Source organism: Marmota monax, unplaced genomic scaffold (genome assembly GCF_021218885.2).
Source record: "Marmota monax isolate L192 unplaced genomic scaffold, Marmota_monax_Labrador192_F-V1.1 WCK01_AAM20220418_F8-fsc00185, whole genome shotgun sequence".
NCBI classification, from domain to species: domain Eukaryota; kingdom Metazoa; phylum Chordata; class Mammalia; order Rodentia; family Sciuridae; genus Marmota; species Marmota monax.
In genome coordinates, this window is record NW_026693278.1 from 575,900 (window position 1) to 598,174 (window position 22,275).

The window sequence follows — 22,275 nt, forward strand, 5'->3', positions numbered from 1 at the left end:
GGGTCCATATTCCAGGTAATGGAGGCTCTGGGAGGGAACGTGGGTCACCGCCCATCACAGGCACCCCCTGCCCACCCCCGCCCCATCCCCAGCCAGTGGCCAGCAAGAGGACTCAGAGTCTGACCCTCCTCGCCAGCAAGACCCCCTCAGGCACCCCGTCCCAGGGTTTGGCCCCCATCCCACTCCAGCCTATCCCTGCCTCAGCCCCTTCTCTACTCTCCTCCTGTCCCCTCCCTCATCTCTTGGTCAGACTCCACAGCTCCCTGGGAAAGAAGAGGCTGGGGAGCGAGGCTGGGGGAAGAGGCTCCCCAGCCTCTTGGGGATGAGGGATGAGGCTGGGGGGAGAGGCTGGAGGCTGGGGCTGGGGAAGAGGCTGGGGTGTGGCTGGGGGGCAAGGCTGGGGACAGGTGAAGGAGGAGAAGATGAGCGTTGAGAGGAGCCAGAAAGGGCGGTGACCCAGAATCCGCCCCACTCACAGCCTGGCAGGTCCCCGTGGCGCTGTCCAAGGTACCGGGCACAGGGGCAGCTGGCGAGGGGCTGTCCCCTGAGCTGTGGCCCTGGGTGTGCATCTGGGACCCACCGTGGGGCCTGCCCAGCAGGCCGCGGTACCCGCCTGCCCTCCTGCGTCATTGTGCGAGACGGGGGGAGCCTGTTAGTCCCCCTCCACCTGCGCCAGGCCCGTGATCCAGCAGGCTGGTCCTGCAGTGTGGCTCTGGGTCCCCAGGGCCTGGCCGCTAAAGGGCAGCAGCTGGCAGCCTCGCCGGCCAGGTCTCGTGGGTCCCAGGAGGCCCTCTGACCCAGGCTTCTGCTCTCCGCAGGCTGCGCTGGTGCTGTTCCGTCCCCTGGGAGCTCCTCTCTCGTTCTACCCACTGAAGCCCTCACCCTGGCACCCAGGGGTCCTCCTATAGGAAGGCCGCTCAGCTCCACCAGACCTCTCCAGTGAGGAGAGGGGAGTGTGTGCGCGCTTCCCACACTCTCTCATTTAATCCTCACTACAACCCTCTTGGGTAGGGGCTGTTCTTATCCCCATTTTACACAGGAGGAAACTGATGCTCAGAGAGGTTAAGTGCCTTGCCCACAGTCACACAGCCAGCAAGGGGCCAGGTTGGAAATCGAGTCTTTATCTGCTGGCCTCACAGGACAGAGGGTTCAAACGCTCTTCCTGTCTCTATTTGTCTTTATCCCCATTAAACTCTGAAATTGACTTAATGTTCCTGGACTCTGAAGATCCTGGCCCAAGACCCCGCCCAGGGTACTGAGCAGGCACCAGTGACTTTTAACTGGACGTGACGATGAACTTGTATCAACAGAGGCTCCCAGAACTGGACGAGCGGCTGCCGGCCAAATGGACGGGCCTGACATGGGGGGAAGTAGGCATTGTGATTGGGTGGCGGGAGGTGCCCACCTATTAGCTGGATCCACGGCCACCGGGAGCCGGACTCTTCCTGATCCCCCCACCGCCAGTCCTGGTTCCTCCCAAATTGCCTGCAGAGGGTCCCCAGGGGTCTCGTACCTGGGAGCTGGGCCCCGGGGGCCCCAGGTAGCTCTGGCTGTGCCTGCCTTGGTTCAGACCCTGACAGCCCCGGAGAACTCCGAAGGCATGAGCGGAAGGGGCTCTTTCAACCTTGGCATCAATGGCACCTGCCTTCTGTCCTGGGGGATTGTCTGGGAAGCCAGGGCTCCGGCGTGGGATCGGCAAGCTGTGTAACCCTGGGCAGGTCACTCACCCTCTCTGGGTCTCAGTCGTCTCCTTTGGAGTCTAAGTTCTCAGGTACTTTCCCTGAGAGCACCCTACTCTCTCCTGTAGCCCTACTTGGTCTCCAAAGTGAAGTGTCCTCAGACAGGACCTTCCCTGCTGGGCAGAGGGGGGCACAGGGCTGAGGGGGACATAGGCTACAGGCACCAGGGCTGAGGGGGGCACAGCCTACGGGGCAGGGACGTGGCTGAGATATGCTGAGACCAGCCCCCACCTGCCACTCCTGTCTGACAGTCCCGAGCGCCAGGCGCTCCAGGTTTGGGGCTTCCTGCACAGGATATGGACAGTCCCCCTACTGGCTGCCCCTGGCCTCGCTGTCCCTTCTGAAGAATGGGCGGGAGGCCGCTCAGAGGTCAGTCAGATGGTGCCTCCGCCTTTCCCTGGCCACAGGAGGTGGGAGCCGTCTGAGAGCCTGGGGAAGAGGCTGAGTCACCCCTCTGTCTCACCCTGTGGGGGAAATTCAGGGTCTGGCTCAGGCCCTGCGAGGCCACGCCTCCATGGCTGGATGCCACGCCCCCTGGGGAAGCCCACACCCCCGGGGGCAGAAAGCCCCGCCTCACGCCTTCCCCCCTGCTGGGGGCGGGGCCTCACCAGGGCCTAAGGCACCAAGCTCTGTCCGCAGGGCCAACCCCTCTGGTGGCCTGCCCGTCTGTGGCCATCTTGGTGTGTCCACAGACAAAGGAAGACGAGGACAGCTCTGGGGACAACTGAGCAAGCGTCTCAGCAGGAGTGTCCCCAGCATGGACCCCTCGTGCAAGCCAGGGAGTCTGTCCCCGCCCGCCTCTGGCTGTGCCCTCCAGCCCTTGGCCTGGGTCACCTCAGTTAGCCCGCCCCATCAGCTGGGCCCCGTCACAGCTCTGTCCCCATGGGGGGCTCTGCTTCCAGGGCTCCAGGCCTGGGGACCTCGAAGCGGAGCAGGAAAACAGCAGCCCCCAATGGCCAGGCTGTCCCCTGGAGCCCAGCCTGATGCCCGGGTGTCCTTCCACTGTCTGAGAAGGGTCAGGGACAGGGCATTTGTGTAAGCGGCAGACCACTCGCCTGGGCTGTGCACACATCCGCACACCCGGGGGAACTCTGCACACGCCACCAGGCTCATCTGTGCCACGGGGTGTCCCTGGACACCAGTGCTGTCTTACCCTGTGGGCACCTTATGAAAATATTAGAGGTCAGGGGTCACCGACTGCAGCCTGGGGGTCAGCCCACTGGCTGGCTGCTTCTGTATACAGCTCAGGTTCTGAGAATGGTTTTTAGGTTTTTAAACAGTTGAAGATTAATTCATGAGCTGGGAAGACAGGAAATTCATATTTCAGTGTCCACAACTAGTTTATTAGGACACGGCCACCGTCTCTCATTTGCATATCATCCTGTGACTGCTTTCAGGGTTGGGTAGTCACAGGAGACTGTTGGTCCCACAGGCCAAAAGACTTACCATCTGCCCGACTAGAAAAGCCTACCAGCTTCGTACTAGTGTCTCAGAAACACCAGGCCCTGCTCATATCTCTGCCCCCGCAAACGGAAAGTTTAGCTTCAATGAGCTTAGGGAGAATTTCATAAATAGCAAATCTAGACGCAAGCCTTGTGCATTTCAGCACATACACACAAGTTTTGGGTTTTATGGTTTTATGTTGGTGTTTGTGTGATACAAACTTTTCAAGGCTTAGAATCTCTTCCTCATCTCTCTCACATGTAGTGTGGACACAGGGTAGGTCCACACCATGGGGCATTAGTTGATGTTCAAGGGATCAAATAGACTTGGTGCTCTCTGGCAATCCAACCCCCTTGCTAGTGGTGGGGTACTCTTGCCCATTTCGTAGATGTGGAAACTGAGACCCAGAGAGGTGAGGACACCAGGCTAATGCTGCAAAGCTGCTCAGAGCAGAGGGAAACCTGATGCTTGGGGTACTGCCGGCTGGTCCGGCTCACCCTTGCACCGTGAACAGTGAGGTCAAGAGGTCCCTTCTTGACGTGGCTCTGCTCCTGGGTGAAGTGGGACAAAAATCTACAGCAAGTCTGCTGCGGGGAGGCAGCTTGCAGGTCCCTCCAGCAGATTTCCGGGAATCCTAGGTCCCCCACCAGCCCCAGCGGGTTCCGGGCCAGCCTCCCTCCCTGGGGGGTCTTGGCAGGCACCCAGGAGCCTGCAGAGAGATGAGTGGTGTTTTTCCCTTTTCCTGCAAACAGGGGCAGGTGTGGGGTGTGCAGCCCGGGGGGGCTGGGGGTGCAGGAAGTGAATGGGGCTGGGCTCCTGGGGCAAGGGGGGTGCTGTAGAGAGTGGGGGCCTGTTGAAGGAGGGAGCTGGGGAGTCTTGGGACCCAGGAACCCAGGCAGGGGTGCTGCCTAGAGAAGTGGAGGGCTTGGCCACAGGAGGCTCTGTCTCTGCTTCTGAGGACCCCAGCCCCCCCCCGCCCCCAGTCAGGCCTGGAGGATCCCTCACCTGCACTGGCTGAGCGCCTGCCCAGGGCCCAACGACCAAGAAAGCCGCTCCCTCTGCTCAGGATAAAGGGAATAGGGTTTGGGAAGCCCAGCACTTCCCACTCCTCCATCAGGGCCTGGGTGCTCCCCTGGAAGAACTGGCACGAGGACTGGAGGGTGACTTCTCCTACGCCCCCTGTCACAGGGTCCGGGTCTGAGTGTCTGCTCCTTGCTCAGGCCTCATCTTGCACTCCAAACACAACTGACCTGAATGTATTCTGCTCCTGCTTACCCCAGGACCTTTGCATTGACTGTTCCCTCTGCCTGGAACACTGACACTTCTTCTGACGTGGCTTCCTCAGACTGTCCTTCCCCGAGCACCCCTGGACGGGTTCATCCCATGCGGTCAGACCTGCGGCTGACTATCTGAATGGTCATGTGTTTGCCTGCTCCTTGGCTACCTGGGGACCTTCCTGGTAGGTTTCCCAGCCTTGCTAAGGACCTGCCTGGCTTCCTGCTGTGGCCCAGGGTCAGCACAGAGCCTGACACCTGGACAAAGGACCACAGGATAGAATGCGAGAATGATTGGTGCGACCTGGGACTGCCGCTGGAGTTATGGAGACAGAGACCCTGAGATGCCACCTCAGTAAGCCATTGCTGAGGCTCCCCCGGGCCCTGGGCTCGGGGAGCATGCTGTAGTGTCCTGCAGGGATCTGAGCAGTGCAGCCCAGCAGGACCTTCTGCAGGACTTTCTGCAGGGACGGAGTCTGCACTGTACCCTACACCAGGGCTCCTGAGCACCCAGAGGGTGCTGAGTGGGACAGGACTGAATTCTGAGTTTTCCATCACCCCGGCCACAGCCCAGGAGGCAGCCGCACGTGGTGAGTGGATAGCGTAGGGGCAGCCTGGCTCTGGAGAGGAGGAGAGCATCCTATTGTCCCCAAGGTTGTTACACACGGTTCTGTCACTCAGGGATTCACAGGCGCTTCCCCAACCCCCACCAGCCACTCCTCGGGCAGAGCTCGCCAGGGATTCTCTGGCAGCCTCCGAGAGGCAGGATCTCGCCACTGCTCTCCGCCCGCCAGGCTCGCTGGAGACCCCTGGTAGCGACTCCAAGAGCTCCCACCACAGTGACAAATCCGGGGAACAAGAGAGCGGGACCATCTTTGTCACCATCCTCACCGGTCACATCACCACCGAGCAGCGTGCCGTCACACCACTCCTGATACGATCACCAACACGCTGGGCACTGCCACCCATGCCACAGGGCCACCAAGGCCGCCACCAACACCGTGCCCTCCATCCTCAGCACCCGGCAGCAGTGCTCAGAGCTCTGCACCAGGACAACCACCAGCGTCACCACTGCCAGCTGATCCCACCATCAGATCCACCACCTCCGTCATTGTGTGACAACCCCCTGCCACCACGAGGGCACCTCTGGTACTCGCTGCTCCCTCGTCACCCCCACACCACAGGCTCCCTTGTCCCCCAGCAATGACCACGGCCGTTACCATGCCTCAGCACCATCCACACTTGCAGCCAGCGTGCCAGGCCAGCCAGGGGCCCTGGCTCGGGGCCTGCTGCCAGGCTGCACAGCCAGTCTGAGTTTGAATCACTCAGCTTCTGGGACCCTCGGTTTCCTCATCTGTGAAATGGGACTAGTAACTAGAAAAACAGGGCTGCAGGAGGTGGGAGAAGGGACACCCAGCGAGGCCAGGTGTGCCCAGTCCTTCTTCCTCAATGACAGGGCGCTAAAGCTCCCCCAGGGTCTGTGCTCAGATCCCTCCATGTTTCTTTGTTCCTCACTCAGCTGTGAGAGAGGGTTCTGTCCATTTTGCAGATGAGGAAAGAGAGGCTGTGACAGGAGACGCAACCTGCCCGAGTCCCCCAGCTTCTGCTGGGTTGCTGCCTGGCCTTTTCCTGGGGGATCAGCAGGTTTGGGGGTCCCAGGCCCCCTCTCAGGGCCGCAGGGTGGGATTGCAGCATTGGGGATGGAGGGGGCTGCTCACCTGTGTCCTGGCGGAACTGGTGCATGGACTGCAGGTCGATGATGTAGGGCACCAGCTGGGCGTCCACCTGGCCCAGGACCACGGAGCCGCGGGCGTCCTCCTTGAGCACGTTCTCGATGTGGTGGCACACGGTGGCCGTGTAGGGCCGCCAGCGGCTGTGCTCGTTCAGCCACTCCCACACCACCACCCGGGCCACGTTCTGCGGCGGGAAGCCCAGCCCGCTCCCGGGCACCATCACGCCCTGGCCTGGCCTTGACATGGCCGCTGCTGCCTCTGGGGCCAGGTCCCCACACGGGCGGCCCAAGTCCTCCTGGGCCCGGGAGCTGGAGGGGAACTTCGTCTCCCGAGGGGCGGCAGGATGTGGGCCCCTCTGCACGGCCCGGAGGCCTCAGTCAAGGGGACGTGGGGCGCCACGTAGGCTCCGAGGACCCCTTCCCGGCTGGCAGTCCCGGCCCGGGGACCCAGGCAGGGTCCTTCTCTGCGGGGAGGGTCCCCCGCGCCGGCGATCGAGGGAGGGAGGGAGGGAGGCAGCCGCCTCTGCTCCAGGTCCAGCCTCCTCCCTGCGGGCCTCGCTCCTCTTCCTCCCGCCACGCAGGGCCTGTCTGTCGCCCAGAGCCCGGGCCCAGGCTGCTGCTCCCCGCGGCGCTCCGCCAGCCTCTGCGCCCCGACTGCGTCCCAGGCGCGGCGCCCGGCTTCGGCGGGGCGGCTCTCCAGGCCAAGGGCCCGCCCCTCCCGACGGTCCTGTGGAAGGGGGCGTCCGTGTCCCCCAAGTCCCCTCTCCGCGTCGTCCGGGAAGGCCTCGGTGGTCGCAGGACGCACAGGGCAGGGATGCGGCGCGGACCCGCGGCCGATGCGCGCGGCTGGCGACTCCCGAGCTGGGCAGGGGACCCGGGCCGAGGGGGCGGGGGCCCGCGGCACGCCCCACCCCACTGGCGCTCGCGACCTGCGGGACACAGAGGGGAAGGGCCCTTTAAGAGGCGAGCGCGGCCCCCTCCCCCTTCCCGGGAGCATCGGGCGCCCGAGAACAATGGGGAGGCGCCGGGGGCGGCGGGGGCTCCGGGGTCGGGGTCGCGCCGCCCGGTGCCCCGGGGACAGGCCCCAAGGGGGAGGCCGGGGCGCGGGGTCCCGGATCCGCTGCCCGCAGAGCCTCCTGCGATGCCGGCGTCGCCCCGCACCAGGGCCCGCGCCCGGCGGGGACGCGAGGGGCGCAGGATGCGGGGTGCGCGGCGGCGGGCGCGGCCCAGGGCCCCTCGGGGACCGCGGCACCGCGGGGGCCAAGTCGCGAGCTGGAGGTCACGGCCGCCGCCCCGGAGCAGCCCCGTCCCCGCCCGGCCCGGCCCGCGCGGACCCCGCAGGCGCCGGGGGTGGGTCCCCTGCGCCCCGCGTCGCCCCGCGTCGCCCCGCGTCGCCCCGCGCTCACCGCCTCTCCTCCGCCTGGCTCGGCTCCGCTCGCGCCCAGCGCCGCCGCCTCCCGGGCTCCCCCGCGGTCCCGCCTCCGCGCCGGTCCCTCCCCAGCCCTCGCCGCCGCGCGGACACACTGCCCCGCCGACCGACCGACGGACGCAGGAGCCGCTGCGGCTGCCGGACGCCGGGATCCCGCGGGTGGGAGGCGACGGCGACCGCGGTCGCGCTCGGGAGGAAGGGGGAGGGGGCGGGGGAGGAGGAAGGGGAGGAGACAGCGCGGCCCGAGCGCCGCCGGCGCCACACGCGAGTCGCGGGGCACCCCGCATCTCAGCTAGGCCCGCGGGGACCCCGCGAGGCCGCCTGCTCCCAGGCAGACGAGACAGGGAGCGGGGTGGGGAGGGGTCGCCTGCTTAACCTCTTTGTCATCTTTGCATTGCGGCCACCTAGTCCAGGGCCTAACACACAATAGGTGCTCAATAAATGCTTGAATGAAGCAATAAGACACAATCTAAAGAAAGCTCTGGGGTCCCCTCGGTGTCTTCTCTCACTACTGTGGAGGGGGGGAAGGGGCTGGCAAGGGCCCTATGAGAGCCAAATGGAACCATGGCATCTGAAGTGCATGGACAGGAAGACTGAGGCTCAGAGAGAGGAAGACACAGGCCCAGGATCACACAGCACTTAGCGCAGTGCCCACATGGACACCCTGCCCGGATTCTGCTGCAGCACCCAGGAAGCCAGCCCAGGGCCCTCTTCCCCAGAGCACCCACCTGCTCCAGGTGAGAGGGATGTTACAGCATCCTGCCTCTCAGCTAGGGGTGGGGATGTGGCCAGGAATGGGGGCATCTTGGAGGAAGGCAAGGGCAGGCCCTCTACCATCTCTTTGAAAGCTACCTGCCAACCATAGGTGGTCAATAAATGCTGGGTGACTGGATGGAAGGGGAGGCTGGTGGTGGCAGCAGCTCGAGTGTTAACGGATGGTCAGGCCCTCCCTCCCGGCAGGCGGGATGCAGCTGGGGACACACATCAGCTGGGAGCAGGACGGACCACCCGGAGCCTGTGGGTGTTTAGATTGGGAAGGATGAAGGATGCGTCCGGGAACTCGGGCCTGGGAGGCAGATGGGGGTCAGTGGCCTGCTTGGGAGCCTGCCCGGAGCAGCTTGCGCTTCTCTGCCTCCCCAGGGCAGATGGAGATAAACTAGGCAAGGTCAGAGGCGGGCTGCTCAGGGGCGAGTTCCCAGAACCCAGCTGGCCGGCTGGAGGCCACTCCTGTGCATATGGTCTTTCCACCATGGGTCCAACCTCTGCTGCAGACTGGATGGAGTCCCGGCCAGAGGGCAAGTACAGGTCTGCAGGGACAACCCCCCCCCACAGGATTGTGGGGCTCTGGGACATTAGCCTTGGGCCCACCAGTGGCTTTCTGGGGGTCCTTAAAGACCTCTCCCCTGCTTACAGACTGTGTGTCTGCACTTTTCTGGGAGCGAGTGTCTGGCTTTGAGCAGATACTTTTCAAAGGAGGCAGGTCCTCAGAGGTTCAGGGCTGGTGGCCAACAACCTTAGGTTATAGAAGGGGCTCCGGGGGCCCCAAGGCGGAAAAGGGATTCACTCAAGGTCTTAGCAGCAACTTGAAAAGGAAACCTCAAGTCTCTGGGGTTTTCCTGTCTCATGCGATGTAGGTCTGCCCAGCTGTCTCCTCCTGCAGGAAGCTTTCCCTGAATTCACCCCATCTTCCTCTGTGCTCCTATGTTCACACCTTGACCTGACACCTGATGTCATAAACAGCCACTGCAGGGAAATCTGTCCCTGCTGGAGAGAACTCTCAGGGCCAGGACAGTGCTGCCGTGGCTGGTGCTCACTGAGTTATAGGTGTGGTTTATTGAGTGTCTATTACATGCCAGGTACCTATACTCTGCACCATTCTCTTGCAAGGTGTGTGTGTGGGGGTCTCGTCCTCATTATACATGTGGAAAACAAAAAAACTGAAGTTCAGAGAGGTTAGGTGACTTGCCTGAGTTCCCACAGAGACTGAGTGGTAGAGCTGCGGTTCTCAATTCCCATCTGCTTTGCACCTCGCAGAACACCCAGCTGTCTGTTGGGTGACTAAGAAACAGCATCCAGCTGAGGATCTGGTTCAGTGTGGCCCTTAGTGGCTCCTCTTGATGGGGCTGTGGAATATCTGGAAGTGCAAGGTCTCGCTCTCGGGGCACCTAAGAGAAGGGCGTTCCAAGTGGGGGGGGTGGATTGTGGCCACAGAGTCCACGGTCCGCTAGGAAGAGGGCTCAGAAACCATTGGAATGGCGAATGGGACAGGAGCAGTGCACCATGAACCCTCTCTCTCTCTCTCTCTCTCTCTCTCTCCCCAGCCCCACCCTCCCTCCTGTGTCCCTGTCATGCCTCCTGGGGTCCCCGTGCCAGCTGTGAGGGTCCAGGTCAGGTGGGAGCAGAGGGTCGGGTCCTGCATTCTGAGCTGCGCCGCTGGGGCGGGTCCCTGTGCACCTGTTGAACCCGCCTGGGAGGCCGCCATGGCTCTGCCGGCTCTGTGGTCAGTGAGGTGTCCACCTCACCTCGTGACCCTGCTTCTTCCTCCCCACGGGCGACGTGCAGTGACCTCACGGCTAAGAAACCCTGAGAGCCGGGACACTGAAAGGCTCAGTGTCCAGCAGAGGATGGCCGAGAGGTGGGCTCCTCCTTTGTTGTCTTTCTCCACCCTCCATCCTGTCCCCCAGGTCTCTGGCTGTCTGTTCACCCATGAGCACCTACTGCATACCCCGTCCTGGTCTAGGTCCGGCAGGGCTTGGGAGGGGACTCAGAACAAGGGTCATGTGCAGTTGGGATGCAGGCCCTGGGGGACCCCGTCCCCTGCCCCTCCTCCTGTGGGGTCGGTGAGTGGACACTTTGCTGAGTTCCTGTCACCTGCCACCTTCTGGGGCCGAGGAGGCGCTGTGGCTTCTCCTTAGCACTTGAGAAAAACTTACAGAGGAAAACAGGAAACAGAGAGAAAGGCTTTTGGGGCCTTTGGAAGTCGGAGTGTCCCGCTGGAGAGGGGCTGGCCAGGCTGCAGGACGCCCCGGGGCAGGTCCGCACTGGCACTCGGCGGAGAACTGGCGGTGGGACTCAGGAACTCCAAAGGGTGACAGCGCAGCTGGCCGCGGTGCGCAAGGAGGCGCTGCTCTGGTGGCCAGGGATCCCCGCTGGGGTCCCTGGGAGCAGGACGTCCCTGGCACCAAGGACCTGTGCCAGGAACACAGGACTGCGGGGCCCTGTCCCAAGAGGAACCTCAGCCCTGCTCCGTGGGGCCTCAGCGGGTCTGGGTGAGATGAACGTCCTGCCTGAGGGTGCGAGCCTCACCCCGGAGGCACAGGAGGCTCTTGTGGGAGGCCGACCCAGGTCTGACCCCCACCTCAGACAGGTAGTAAGAAGGTTCCTGAGTCATAACACATAGACTCTATCACCACCAATGTAGGTCTGTGGGAAATCAAAGCCCCCAGACGTCACCCGTGGGGTGTGACTTGGCACAACCCCGTTGGAAAACAGTCGGCCTTTTCTTCCCTAGTTAGGCAGATCCGTCACCTGTGAGCCAGCAGTTGGAGAAATCCTAGAGCCACTGCCACTGAGTCACAGGGAAGAATGTGCATAGCCGCTCTGCACACAGCAGCCCAAACTGGGAGACAACCAAGGGCTCATCTATGGAGAGGAAACGAAGGAACCATGTTTGAATTCCCACCATGAAATATTATGCGGTGCTCAAAATCAAGGCACGGTAGCCACACACCGAGATACGGGTGGGTCTCTGAGATAGAATATTCAATAAAAAACGTCCTGTTAGGTAAACAGGATTCCCTTTCTATAGTGTCAAGGGCACACAGGGATGTGACATTAACTGTATGAAAAGAAAACAAGGGTAGAATAAATCCAGGATTCAGGATGAGGATCACGTTGGGCGAGTGGGAATGGGATCCTGGGGGTTGGGGGCATGCGGTCCTTAGATATAAGTTCGGTCTCTAGCTTTTGTTTGGGTGGTGGCTTTACAGGTGTTTATGACATCATATGAATAGATTTACTAATTAAAAGCTGATGAGAGTGAATTATGGACCAGGGATTAGGGTTAATCCATCCTTTCATGAACCAGGGTTCAAGAAGCAAGCAGGTGGTGAGGAGACAGGAGCATGCTGAGGTGAGATGGGGTTACAATTTTAATCAGCTCATCAGGGAAGGTACCACTTAAGTGATGACTGAGCCCAAGCTTGAAAGAGGGGAGTAGAGAGCCATGGGAGATCAAGAAAGAGCCTAACAGGTGGAGGGGGCAGCAGGTGCAAAGGCCCTGGGGTGGGAGAGTGCTTGGCATCTCTAGGAATGGAAGGGAGGCCTGTGGGTTGGGGTGGGGGAATGTGGACATGTGTCCCAGAGATGGCTGCAGGGGAGGGAAATCAGGAAGCAGCCTTAGGAAGGGAAAGACCCCGCGAAGGTACCTGGATTCTGTGTGACACTTTTCCCTGAGATGGTCTGACCAGGTTTCTACTACCTGTAACCCAGCGAGTCCTGTCCAGCGGACTCCCTGACCCTGCGGCCAGAAGATGGTACACTGGGTTTCCTCCCGAGAGGTTTCTTAAGAGAAAGCCAGCACAGATTGAAGAGTGGATGCTGGTGTCACCAGGAGGAGGGGACACTCAGGGCGTCCTCATGGGGAGGGGGGCTCTAGGCACCAGGGACTCCACGAAGCTCTTCCAGTTCTCCAACAGCCCCACGGGCCTCATCCAGATGTTACAGGTGAGGAAACCGAGGCCCAGGGAGGTGGCGAGGGCACAGTGAGCAGCAGGGTCCCTGGCGCAGGGTCTGTCTGGAGCTTGGCACCCGCGGCGGCTGACCTATTTCCGGGGCTGTGCTCCAGCATCTTAGTGGAACCCATTTACTCCCCTGGGGGGTGGGGCGGGTGAGTCCTTGAGGCCTGCCCCTTCTTCCCCAGCCTGTGGGCTGTCGGGGGCAAGGCGCAGGGCACGGATCCTGGACTCACCGGGTCTCCGTCTCAGAGGGAAGGAGCCAGAGGAGGAATGCAGCTTCCTGGGGCCGCGGCTGAGGTTCTGTGCAGCTCGGGCTTGCAGAACCGGCCCACGTGGGCGGGGGTGCCCCCACAGGGGGGAGAGGAACCCTGTTATGTTCCCCCAGGTCCCTGCCCCTGGCTTCCCCTGTAGCCTTGGGGCAGGTCCAGTTGGGCTGTGAAACGGGAGCAGGTGCAGAGCGCCCCCTGGTGGTCCATCCCCTTGTATTCCTCGTATAGGGGTTTCCAGGTAATTTATTTTTATGGGCTTCAATTTTTTAAAATTGTGGTCAAAGTGCACAACATTTACCATCTTTTTTTTTTGTGTGTGGTACTGGGATGGAGCCCAGGAGGGTTCTACCACTGAGCCACATCCCCTTTTTCTTTTTGTTTTTAGACAGGGTCTCCCTAAGTTACCCAGGCTGGCTTCAACCTTTTAATCCTCCTGTCTCAGCCTCCTGAATCGCTGGGATGACAGGTGTGTGCCACCACACTTTGCAAGATCTGCCATCTTAGTCAGCTCTGAGTTTGCAGGTTAGTAGTGTTAGGTAGATTCCCAGTGTTGTGTTACCCATCTCCAGAGTGTTAACCTGGAAACACTGGCACCGTGCCCACTGACCAACCCCTCCCGTCCCTCTCTCCTCCCAGCTTTGGGAGACCACTGTTCTTTCTGTCTTTATGAACTTAACTACTCTAGTATCACTATAAGTGGAGTCATGCCGGGTTTGTCCTGTGTGACTGGCTTATGTCCCTGACCTGAACCTCAAGGTTCGTGCATGTTGAAGCCATGTCAAAAATCTCCTTCCTTTTTGAAGGCTGACTAGTACTCCACTGCATGCATACCAGTTATTTACCCATTAATCCATCGGCGGTCACCTGAATTGCTCCCACGGTGGGCTATTGTCAAGGGTGTTGTTAGAAGAAGCGTGCGCAAATCTCTCCTTGACACGCTGCTTTTGATTCTACCCAGGAGTGGGGTTGATTACTGGATCGATTCCTATTCGGAAGCCCTAACCCTCTGCTGACTGTACTGGGTCTTCAGGACCCAGCTCAGGTTAAATGAGGTCACAGGGATGCCCTGCTGATCTGGGGGCCTGGTGGCTCGCCAGCACCATCTGCAGGCACGGAGAGGCCCTCACCAGAGCCCAGCTGCCAGCCCTGTGGGGACTGAGGGCTACGGTGTGCCCAGCGAGAGGCTGAGGGTGTCATATGCTTGTTACCATCGAAACCTCACATCAGCCCAAGGGTTAGTGCCATCCACATCTCACAGATGGGGACACTGTTGAAGGGACAAGGAACCAGCTCCCGTCACTAGGGAGCAGGTGCTAGGTGCACAGGGCTCCCACATGGGTCTGTCTGTCTGCAGGAAGTCCCACTGGCCTTGGTGACAGTGGTGACGACGGTCATTGGGTGCTCACAGAACCCTGGCGCTGTGGCAGGACTGTCCCCAGCTCTTTGCACACGTCCCACCTGAGTTCCTCTCCACAAGCAGCCTCTGAGGTGCGTGCACTTTACGGACAGGAAACCACCAGGACCTCCAACTCCCTCAGAGTAACAGTGAGGGCCCAGCATTTGCTTCCCAGGTGGCTTGGTCATCACGGCGTCTCTGCGGAGGGGGTATTTAGCGGAGCAGAGCCCATGATTGACAGAGGGTTGAGGAGCCCCGGGGCCAGCCCTCCAGCCCCGTCCTCCCCAGGACAGCCCAGCCCGGCGTCCACACTAGACGGACCCAGACTGAAGCCTGGTTCCTGTCTTTGGTTGTTTCAGTTTGTCTTTTCAATTAGCATCGGGCTCCCAGAGAGGTTGTAAGGGGACGGTAAATTCTTACACGTCCTCATTCAGCTTCTTCAAACGTCAGGTGTGCTTCATTCTCTGTCTCTCTAGCTCCACACATGCGTGCACACACACCTACACCACGTGCATTTTTTCTTTTTCCTGTAATACTCAAGAATAAGTCACACAGGCGACACCCAGTTACTTCTGCACACATTTTTCTAATACAAGGGACTCTTTTGCTTAAGCACTGCACCATGACCATGGCGAGAAGGAGGCCAGGTGTTCTCTAATCTACAGCCCTTACCCAGAGTCTGCCCACTGTCCCGATAATGTTTGCTGGTTCACATCTAAAAATACCTTCACGACACCATCAACATGGGCCTTTGGCCAAACACTCGGACTCTGCTACCAAACTGACACCCGGAATCAGCCGTCCCAGCCGCCACGGTTCTGCATTCTCATCCTGGATATATCAGTCTTCAAGTTGCCACCTCAAGGTTACATTATGGCTGCTGAAGATCCGGAAATCACGATCTCAGAAAACAGCATCCAGACAGAGCAAGAGGAGAGAGAAAAGATTTGAAACATTTTTTTTTTTTTTGGCCCATTTCTCTCCTAATGGAAAGACAATCTTCCCAGAATCTCTCAGCAGAATCCTCTTGATGTTGATGTTTAATTGGAAAGAACTGGATCAATTACTCACCCACCCCAGGAGCACTTGTTGGCAGGAGGGCGCTGGACACCAGGATTGGCTTCAACAAGTCTAGACTCACCCTCTGGGGCTGGGTGGCGCCTTCTGGAGCAGGGACCTCGGGACGAAGGCCTGCCTGGAGCTCTGTACCTGGGTGGCTTGCCCGGTGCCCCTGGCCAGGCCATCTGAGAGGCTTCACCTGGCCAGCTAGATGAGGCGATCCAGCCGCACTGGAGGCCACGGTCATCTCCAGCTGCCGTCCACTCCTATCCCGTGGCCTCCCAGCCTGGGCTCTGGCCAAGCGGCTGACACCTGGCCAGCCACCTGCGGCCTGTGAGAAGCTGAGTGTGCAGAGGAGACTGCGGAGGACTCGCCGGGAGATTCCCGCAGCCAAGTGGGGGAGGGGGAGTCCAGGAGGTGGCGCCAAGGGCGGGAACACCCAGGGAGGTGGCCAGGGGGTGTTACAGGTGTTATAGGTCTCACGACGACGTGCGGGATCCTTCCCAAGTCCCCTCACCTTTATGACCTGGTTTAAGTGTCCCCAGAGGTAAAGGGGACAGAGAACACCGTCTTCACCTTCTAGACCAGGCGATGCAGGTCTTGTCCAAGGCCACTCTGTTAGTGCCCACCTGCCACTGTACCCGGTGACCACCCACTGAACTGCTTAAGCAAGACAGACCCCGCCCCGCACGGTGCTGGAGATCAGAAGCCTCAGGTCAGGGTCTGTGCAGGGCCGGGTCCTTCTGGAAGCCCCAGGGAGCTCCCACTTCTGTCTCAGTTCCCAGGGACCCCACTCCCTGGCTCAGGGCACCTTCCTCTGATCCTGAAGCCACCAACGTAGGCAGCAGGTCACAGGCCCCTTCCTCCATCTGACCTCCTGCCTCCTCTTACAGAGACCCTTGCGATGACATTGCAGCCCCTTGGGTAACCCAGGTGACCCTCTCGGGTTCCATCTGCAAGCCCCTCTGCAGGCCAGGCCACAGATGTGCAGGCTGGGGATCAGCCCAGTGCCCAGAGATGCTGCTCCCACACATCTGAGGATGAGGATTAGAGGATTTTGTGAGTGTCTGCTGGAGCCGACCCACCACAGGCCCTGTGGACCGTAGGTAGCTCGCTTTAAAAACCAAGACCAAGAGCCCAGTGCTCCCCGTCAACCATCTTCCACTATCTACCTCCAGGCCCGTCCCTGTCCCTCAGCCCTGGGCTCCGTGTCCAAGGCCCCTGCTTGACAGATGGCTGACGGAACAGGGGATTCTCTCCCGGGAACGCCAGGGCTGGAACTGAGCTGGTGGGGACAGCATGGATGGTCAGCGCTCCTGGGGACAGACGTAGCCCCCAGAGCCAGGGAGGGGCGGGACTGGGTGATGCGTGGGGAACTCAGGGAGCCCAGCAGACCTCGAGGCTGGAGTTGGGGGGTCCACAGAGCGAGGCTGGGAAAAATGACCCCTTCATTCTTACCACCCTCTCACGGAACTGCGGTTGGTTTCCTTCTGCCGTGAGCCCAGGGGTCTCATCCACCGTGGCCTGAGTGGGGTCTGCTACAGGGTCATCCACAGAGGTCACCTCTCTTCATGTCACATCACACTCACTGGAGAGAGCTCAAAAGTACTGCTTTGGGGCTGCGGATACAGCTCGGCTGGTGGAGTGCACAGGGCCCTGGGTTTAGTCCCCAGCACTGCAGAATAAAAACAAAACAAAATAATAAAGACTAAAACAAAATAAAACCAAATAACAAAAAAACTGCTTTCTTTAGTTGCTAGTTTGGAGTCACCGTGGTGATTAGACTGGAACCTTCTTTCAATAGGTGCCCATAGCTGGGCTGACGTATGGGGGAGGGGGCGCCCCTGCAGGCCTGCAGTTGAGGGGTCTCTGAGGTCATCTGGACCTTGGGTATTGCTGATGTCCCTCGTGCCCATCAATTCAAATGTGGAAGCATTGATCCCAACGTGGTGAGTGGGGCACGCACAGGTGGCCGCTCCTGCCCTTTTCCCTGGGCTAGCGCAGAGCCTGGGCAGGGTCTCTGGCTCCTGTTGCAGAGGGAAGGGCCGGAGGGGACGCACCCCAGCCTTCCATGTCAAGCCCGCGGGTCGCCCGGAGCTTAGTGGGTACAGGGTTGGTTGTTTTTTTTTTTTTTTTTGCCTGGGATGACAGGAAAGTTTTGCACATGGAGGGTGTGACGCCACAGCACCTTGAATGCGGTCAGCTGAGTCCATGTTGAAAGACGGTGTGAGCCGCCAGTCGTGTCTTGTGTATATCATATCACAATAAAACCAAAAATTAGGACAGGAAAAAGAACACGTGGCTGAATCCGCAGGAAGGGAAATGTCAGGAGTAGCTGCGTTGCGGTGACGTCTTGGAAACAAGCTCATCTGATGTGACATTTAACATATTCTACGTTATGTCCCAATTAACACGTTTTTACATTATGTTCCAATTGATCACCCGTGCTCACACCGAGACTAAATCAAGTCTGTGCTTCTTTCTGAAATTGTTCCCTTTGCTTGGAGACCCCAGGGCTGCACACACACATCGTGGGGGCCAGGAGGGACGTTTGCGAGGGCTCGGCTCACGGTGGTCAGCGGTTGGGAGGAGTTTGCCTCTGGACACGGTTTGCTTCCCAAAGATCCTAACTACACGGAACCCTGAGGACCCTCTAGAGTCAGAGGACTGGTTGCCATAGCACCCGTGACCAAGGACAGGGCCAGCTCCATAATGTGTGGGTCCAGTGTAGGGGGAAGGTGGACACCAGGTCAAAAGGCCTTCAGAGTCTCCAGGCCACTGCAGCAGGACGTCATAGCTGCCAGGGCTCCTCACAGCTGCCCATGGGCCCACCCAGGAGACGTCCCTGGTGGTGACCGAGGGCCACAGGTGCTAAGCAGGAGCTGAGAAGCTAGGTGTGTCCAGGCCGCAGGACGGGGAAAGGAGAGGCAGGGGGTGGCCCACGGTGCCGGGTCACTCCCTGACCCCCACCCCAGCTTCTCTCCCCGCAGGGCTCAGTCTGAGACCCAGCGGTCCCCTGCCCAGCTGGCCTGGCTCTGTGCGGTCTCCACGCTGCACAGTGGGACATCTGCTGGGCCTTTCCCAAAGAAAGGGAAGGCTTGGCCACCCCACCCCAAGTTTCTCTTACTTGGCCTTGAACAGTGCATCGAGTCTGTAGCTGTGACAGCCGTTTAGCAGGGACAGGGAACAAGCATGAGACCCGAAAGCCAGCAAGCTCAACCCCCCTCGCAGGGCCCAGGTCCGGGGTGGACGGGACAGAAACGCTGGTGTGGTCCCTGTGGTCTAGAGCATTCCATTCACCATCTCCTACAACGAAGCCTTGTCCAGCTCCATCTACCCCCGGGGGAAACTGAGGCACCCTGTGGCTTGGCCACGAAGCATCCCCAACCTCACGTCCCAGGGCCCGGCAAAAAAGGCTCAGCTGGGCACGTGGCCTCCGTGTCCCCTGTCCCCTCAGCAAGTGACCAAAGTCTCCCCGTGCTTCCTCTCGCCCCTGTGCACACTGCCCCGAAAGGCCCAGACTAGGCAGAAAGTTCACGAGCAAACCTCAGGCCAGGGACACTGCCTGGCCCTCTGGCCCTCTGTGGCAGAGCGCTCGCCTGGCACCTGGGAGGCCCTGGGCTCGATCCTCAGCACCGCATATGAACAAATAAATAAATAAAGTAAAAGGCCCATTGACCATTAGAAACAAAAACAAAAAAGCTGCTCTCAGTCAAATTGTCCCTGCTCAGGGGCAACATAGGCCCTGGGGCTCGGTGGCCTAGAAGGCTGGGAGTCCTTCCCCTCGATCCACCACCCGGTGCCACAGAGCTGAGCAAAGCCAGCGGCTGGGGGGACAGGGAGCTGCTCAGGCTCTGGTGTGGCCCAAGGGGAAGGGTCAGAGCGGCCACCAGCGACTGAGCACCTCCAAGAAGAGAGGCCAGTGCCGGGAGCCCCGCCCTGCCCAGAGCTGCCCTCCAGCCACCCCCGGAGCCTCGGAAGGACTTTCTGTCTCTGAATTTGAAATGGCAGGTATTGTCTGGCTTCTCACACAGCATGTCAGAGGCTCCCGGGCCTGTAGTGTGTGAATCAGAGAACTTTGCTCCTTTATGGTTGGATTATACTCCACTGTCTACACACCTGCCCTCTGTTTATCCATCCACCTGTGACTGAACTCTTAGGCTGTCTCCATGTTTGGGGTCTTCTGAATGGTGCTGTTGTGAACACTCGTGTTCAAGAATCTGTTTGAATCTTTGTTTTCAATTTTTTTGGGTCTCTATCTCCCCAAATGACATGGTCCTAGGGCATGACATGGTCCTGTGGAAATTCTATGCTTTTCTCTTTGAGGAACTGCCAACCTGGTCCACGGTGGCTGTCCCACTTTCAACCTCCACCGCCAACGTGCGGGAGCTCCAATATCCTCACGTCCTCCCCAACGGTTGTGATCTCCATTTTTTAGACAATGGCCACCCTAATGAGTGTGAAATGCTGTCTTGTGGTGGTTTAGATTTGCATTTGTCTACTGGTGGTACTTAAATAAGAATAGATAGCCTAGCACAGTAGTGCACCCCTGTAATCCCAGCATTTGGGAGGCTGAGGTAGGAGGATCATGAGTTTAAAGCCAGCCTCAGCAATGGCGAGGCCCTAAGCAACACATTACCATGTTGTTTTGGTCATACTAACTCCGACAAGCCTTTTTTTTTTTTTCCTTCTTTGTAGGGGCTCAAACCCAGGTCCTCGCTCGTGCTATGTAAGAACAGCGCCCCTAGCTCTGTACTAAGTCTTGAAATTAGCAAATGTGAGCTGCCCAACTTTGTTGTTCTTCTTCTCCTTCTTTTAAAGATTGTCTTGGCTCCTCTAAATTCCATATGGATTTTAGGATGAGTTCTTCCGTTTCTGTAAAAAATACCATTGGAATTTTGTTAGGAATACATTGCATCTGTGAGTTGCTTGCTTGGGTAGCATTTTTATCTTAGTGATATTAAAGCTTCTCCACCAGGGGAACAACATTCCATTTCTTTTGGAGGACCTCTAGATTATGTCTTGGAAGGCAGTCTTTTTCTTTTTCTTTTTTGTACCAGGGATTGAACCCAGGGGCACTTAACCACGGAGCCACATCCCTAGCCCTTAAAAAAAAATATTAAAGACAGGGTCTCACTGAGTTGCTTAGGGCCTTCTAAGTTGCTGAGGCTGGCTTTGAACTTGCGATCCTCCTGCCCCAGCCTCCCGAGCCTCTGGGATGACAGGCATGCGCCAGCGCACCTTGCTTGGAAGGCAATTGTTAAAAACGGGAATGTCTTCAGAAGTCCTAGGCAGGAATCACAGTGGTCACATTGAAAGACCGGCTTCCTGAATAGAGAGCGCAGAATGGCTTCAGAAAAACCTGGGTTAACTCAGCCGTCTGTCCAAGGCCTCTAGTCTGTGGGAGCCAAAATAAAGGGGGAAAATAAAAGACAAAGAAGAAAGTGGCTTCTGAGCCGTTGTCCCCTGTGCCTCTCCACCCTGGTGAGGTGCAGACGTGCAGTACGCAGAAGCAAGAGGTTGTTGACGATCAGGATCACGGCTCAGGCCTCCCCGCGGCTGACCACTTCCCAGGACCCTGCTTCCTGCTCTCGCTGCTGTAATTCCCTCCAGGGCCACGAGATGGCAGCAAGCGCGGGCCGCAGACGGCCAGGGTCCGGCTCGCGAAGCAGAGAAGCGGGCGGCGGCGGGGACGCGAGGAGAAGCCGTGGGACGGAGGGCGGGTGTGCGCGGGACCTGGATTTGCACCCGCAGCGGCCCTGGAGCCGTGACACGGGCACGCCTGGAGGAAGAGCGTTCGCGATGCCGAGAGCCAGCGCTTTCCTTCACCAGCGGGAAGCGGGAAGCAGGAGGGACCGGCAGCGCGGGCGGGCGGGGGCTGCGGATGGACAGCGGTGGCCCAGAGGGGTCTCGGCAGCTGCCTCATCCCGTCAGAGGGAACCCCCCGGATTCTAGAGACGCCCCACACAGGACGCACTGAATGCTCCACGGGCAGAGCCTGGCTCTCGGCGCGTGTGTGACCCCCACCCAGCGAAGTCCCCTGTGCCAGGACACAGTGGGCTGAGGGGGGGGAGGGGAATGGGGTCAGAAGTGAGGCCCAGGTGGCTGGACTGGGAAGCCCCGGTGCAAGTCCCAGCCCCGCCACCTCCTTGCTGGTTGACCTTGATCTTGGGCAATGACTTCACGTCTCCGGGCCTCGGCTTACTGTGGAGTGAGGCTGGGATCGGGTGGTGGTCACTCTTCGCTCCTTCTGGAAGCCGCGGCTTTGTAGACTGGGACATTGGTGATGAGAGGTCAGAGGGTGCTCTGTCAGCCACCGGGAGAACAGAGGGGCACTCGCAGGATCCGGGGGAGCCTCAAGGTGCACACGCCCAGGTGTGCTAGATAAGCCCGTCTTCCTCTTCTTCTAAAAAATCTAGTTTGTTTTCAGCTTCCTATTGATTTAGGGTAAAAAAGTCCACCTTGGTTATTCTGTGGGATTTCTTCTTCTATTATTATTATTATTATTATTATTATTATTGTGGGTTTGGAACCCAGGGCCTCCTGCATGCTCAGCACACAGCTCTGAGCTACATCCCTGACTCCTTCCCCCCACAGCACTTGGTGATCTTGGAACTTGGAGACCACTGAAATGTCCACTTTACTCACGTGGCCCTCGGTGACCCTTCAGGGGCTTCTCAGCGTTTCTTTTTGCCTCCTGGGACATGGGCCAGGTTGGGCCCTTGTTTAGGGCAAGTTTTGGCAATCACCCCTTCCATGGGGCTGCCTTAGAGTCCTGGTCCCATTTTATCTCAGCAGGTGGGGATGGCCGATCCCCCTACTTCACATCAGTGGCTCTGGAAGCTCACCCACATTTTCCCAGCCATTTGTTCTGTGTCTGTCTTGAGATTCTGTAAAAACAAAACAAAACAAAACAAAAACACCTATGTTCTATGTTGGGCAAAAGGGGAAATTAGAAGAAAGTGTGTGTGTGTGGGGAGACTCCTTAAATCACTATTTGAAATACAGTAATAGACTTTTGGGACTGGAGAAAGGTTGGGAGTCTTATTCAAGCTACTGGTTGATAGTTAGGGAAGCTGAGCTCCTGCAAACAAACCCTTGGAAACCCAGGACTAGTTCCCAGGCCTGGAGCCTCTCGGGCTGTCCATCTCTGTGCTGTTCTAGGCTGCCGTGGGAAATCACGTGCCTGATAGATGAT

General features: G+C 59.1%; 1 protein-coding gene across 1 annotated transcript in view; it reads right to left on the bottom strand.

Annotated features, from left to right (window-relative positions):
• Dtx1 (deltex E3 ubiquitin ligase 1) overlaps positions 1-6,932 on the bottom strand; it is a 28,763-nt gene extending 21,831 nt beyond the window's left edge. The window contains exon 1 of the mRNA XM_046456503.2: positions 6,175-6,932. Within this exon, the coding sequence (XP_046312459.1) occupies positions 6,175-6,433 (259 nt within the window). The 5' untranslated portion in view covers positions 6,434-6,932. The remainder of the gene's footprint in view (positions 1-6,174) is intronic.
• Positions 6,933-22,275: the final 15,343 nt, after the last annotated feature.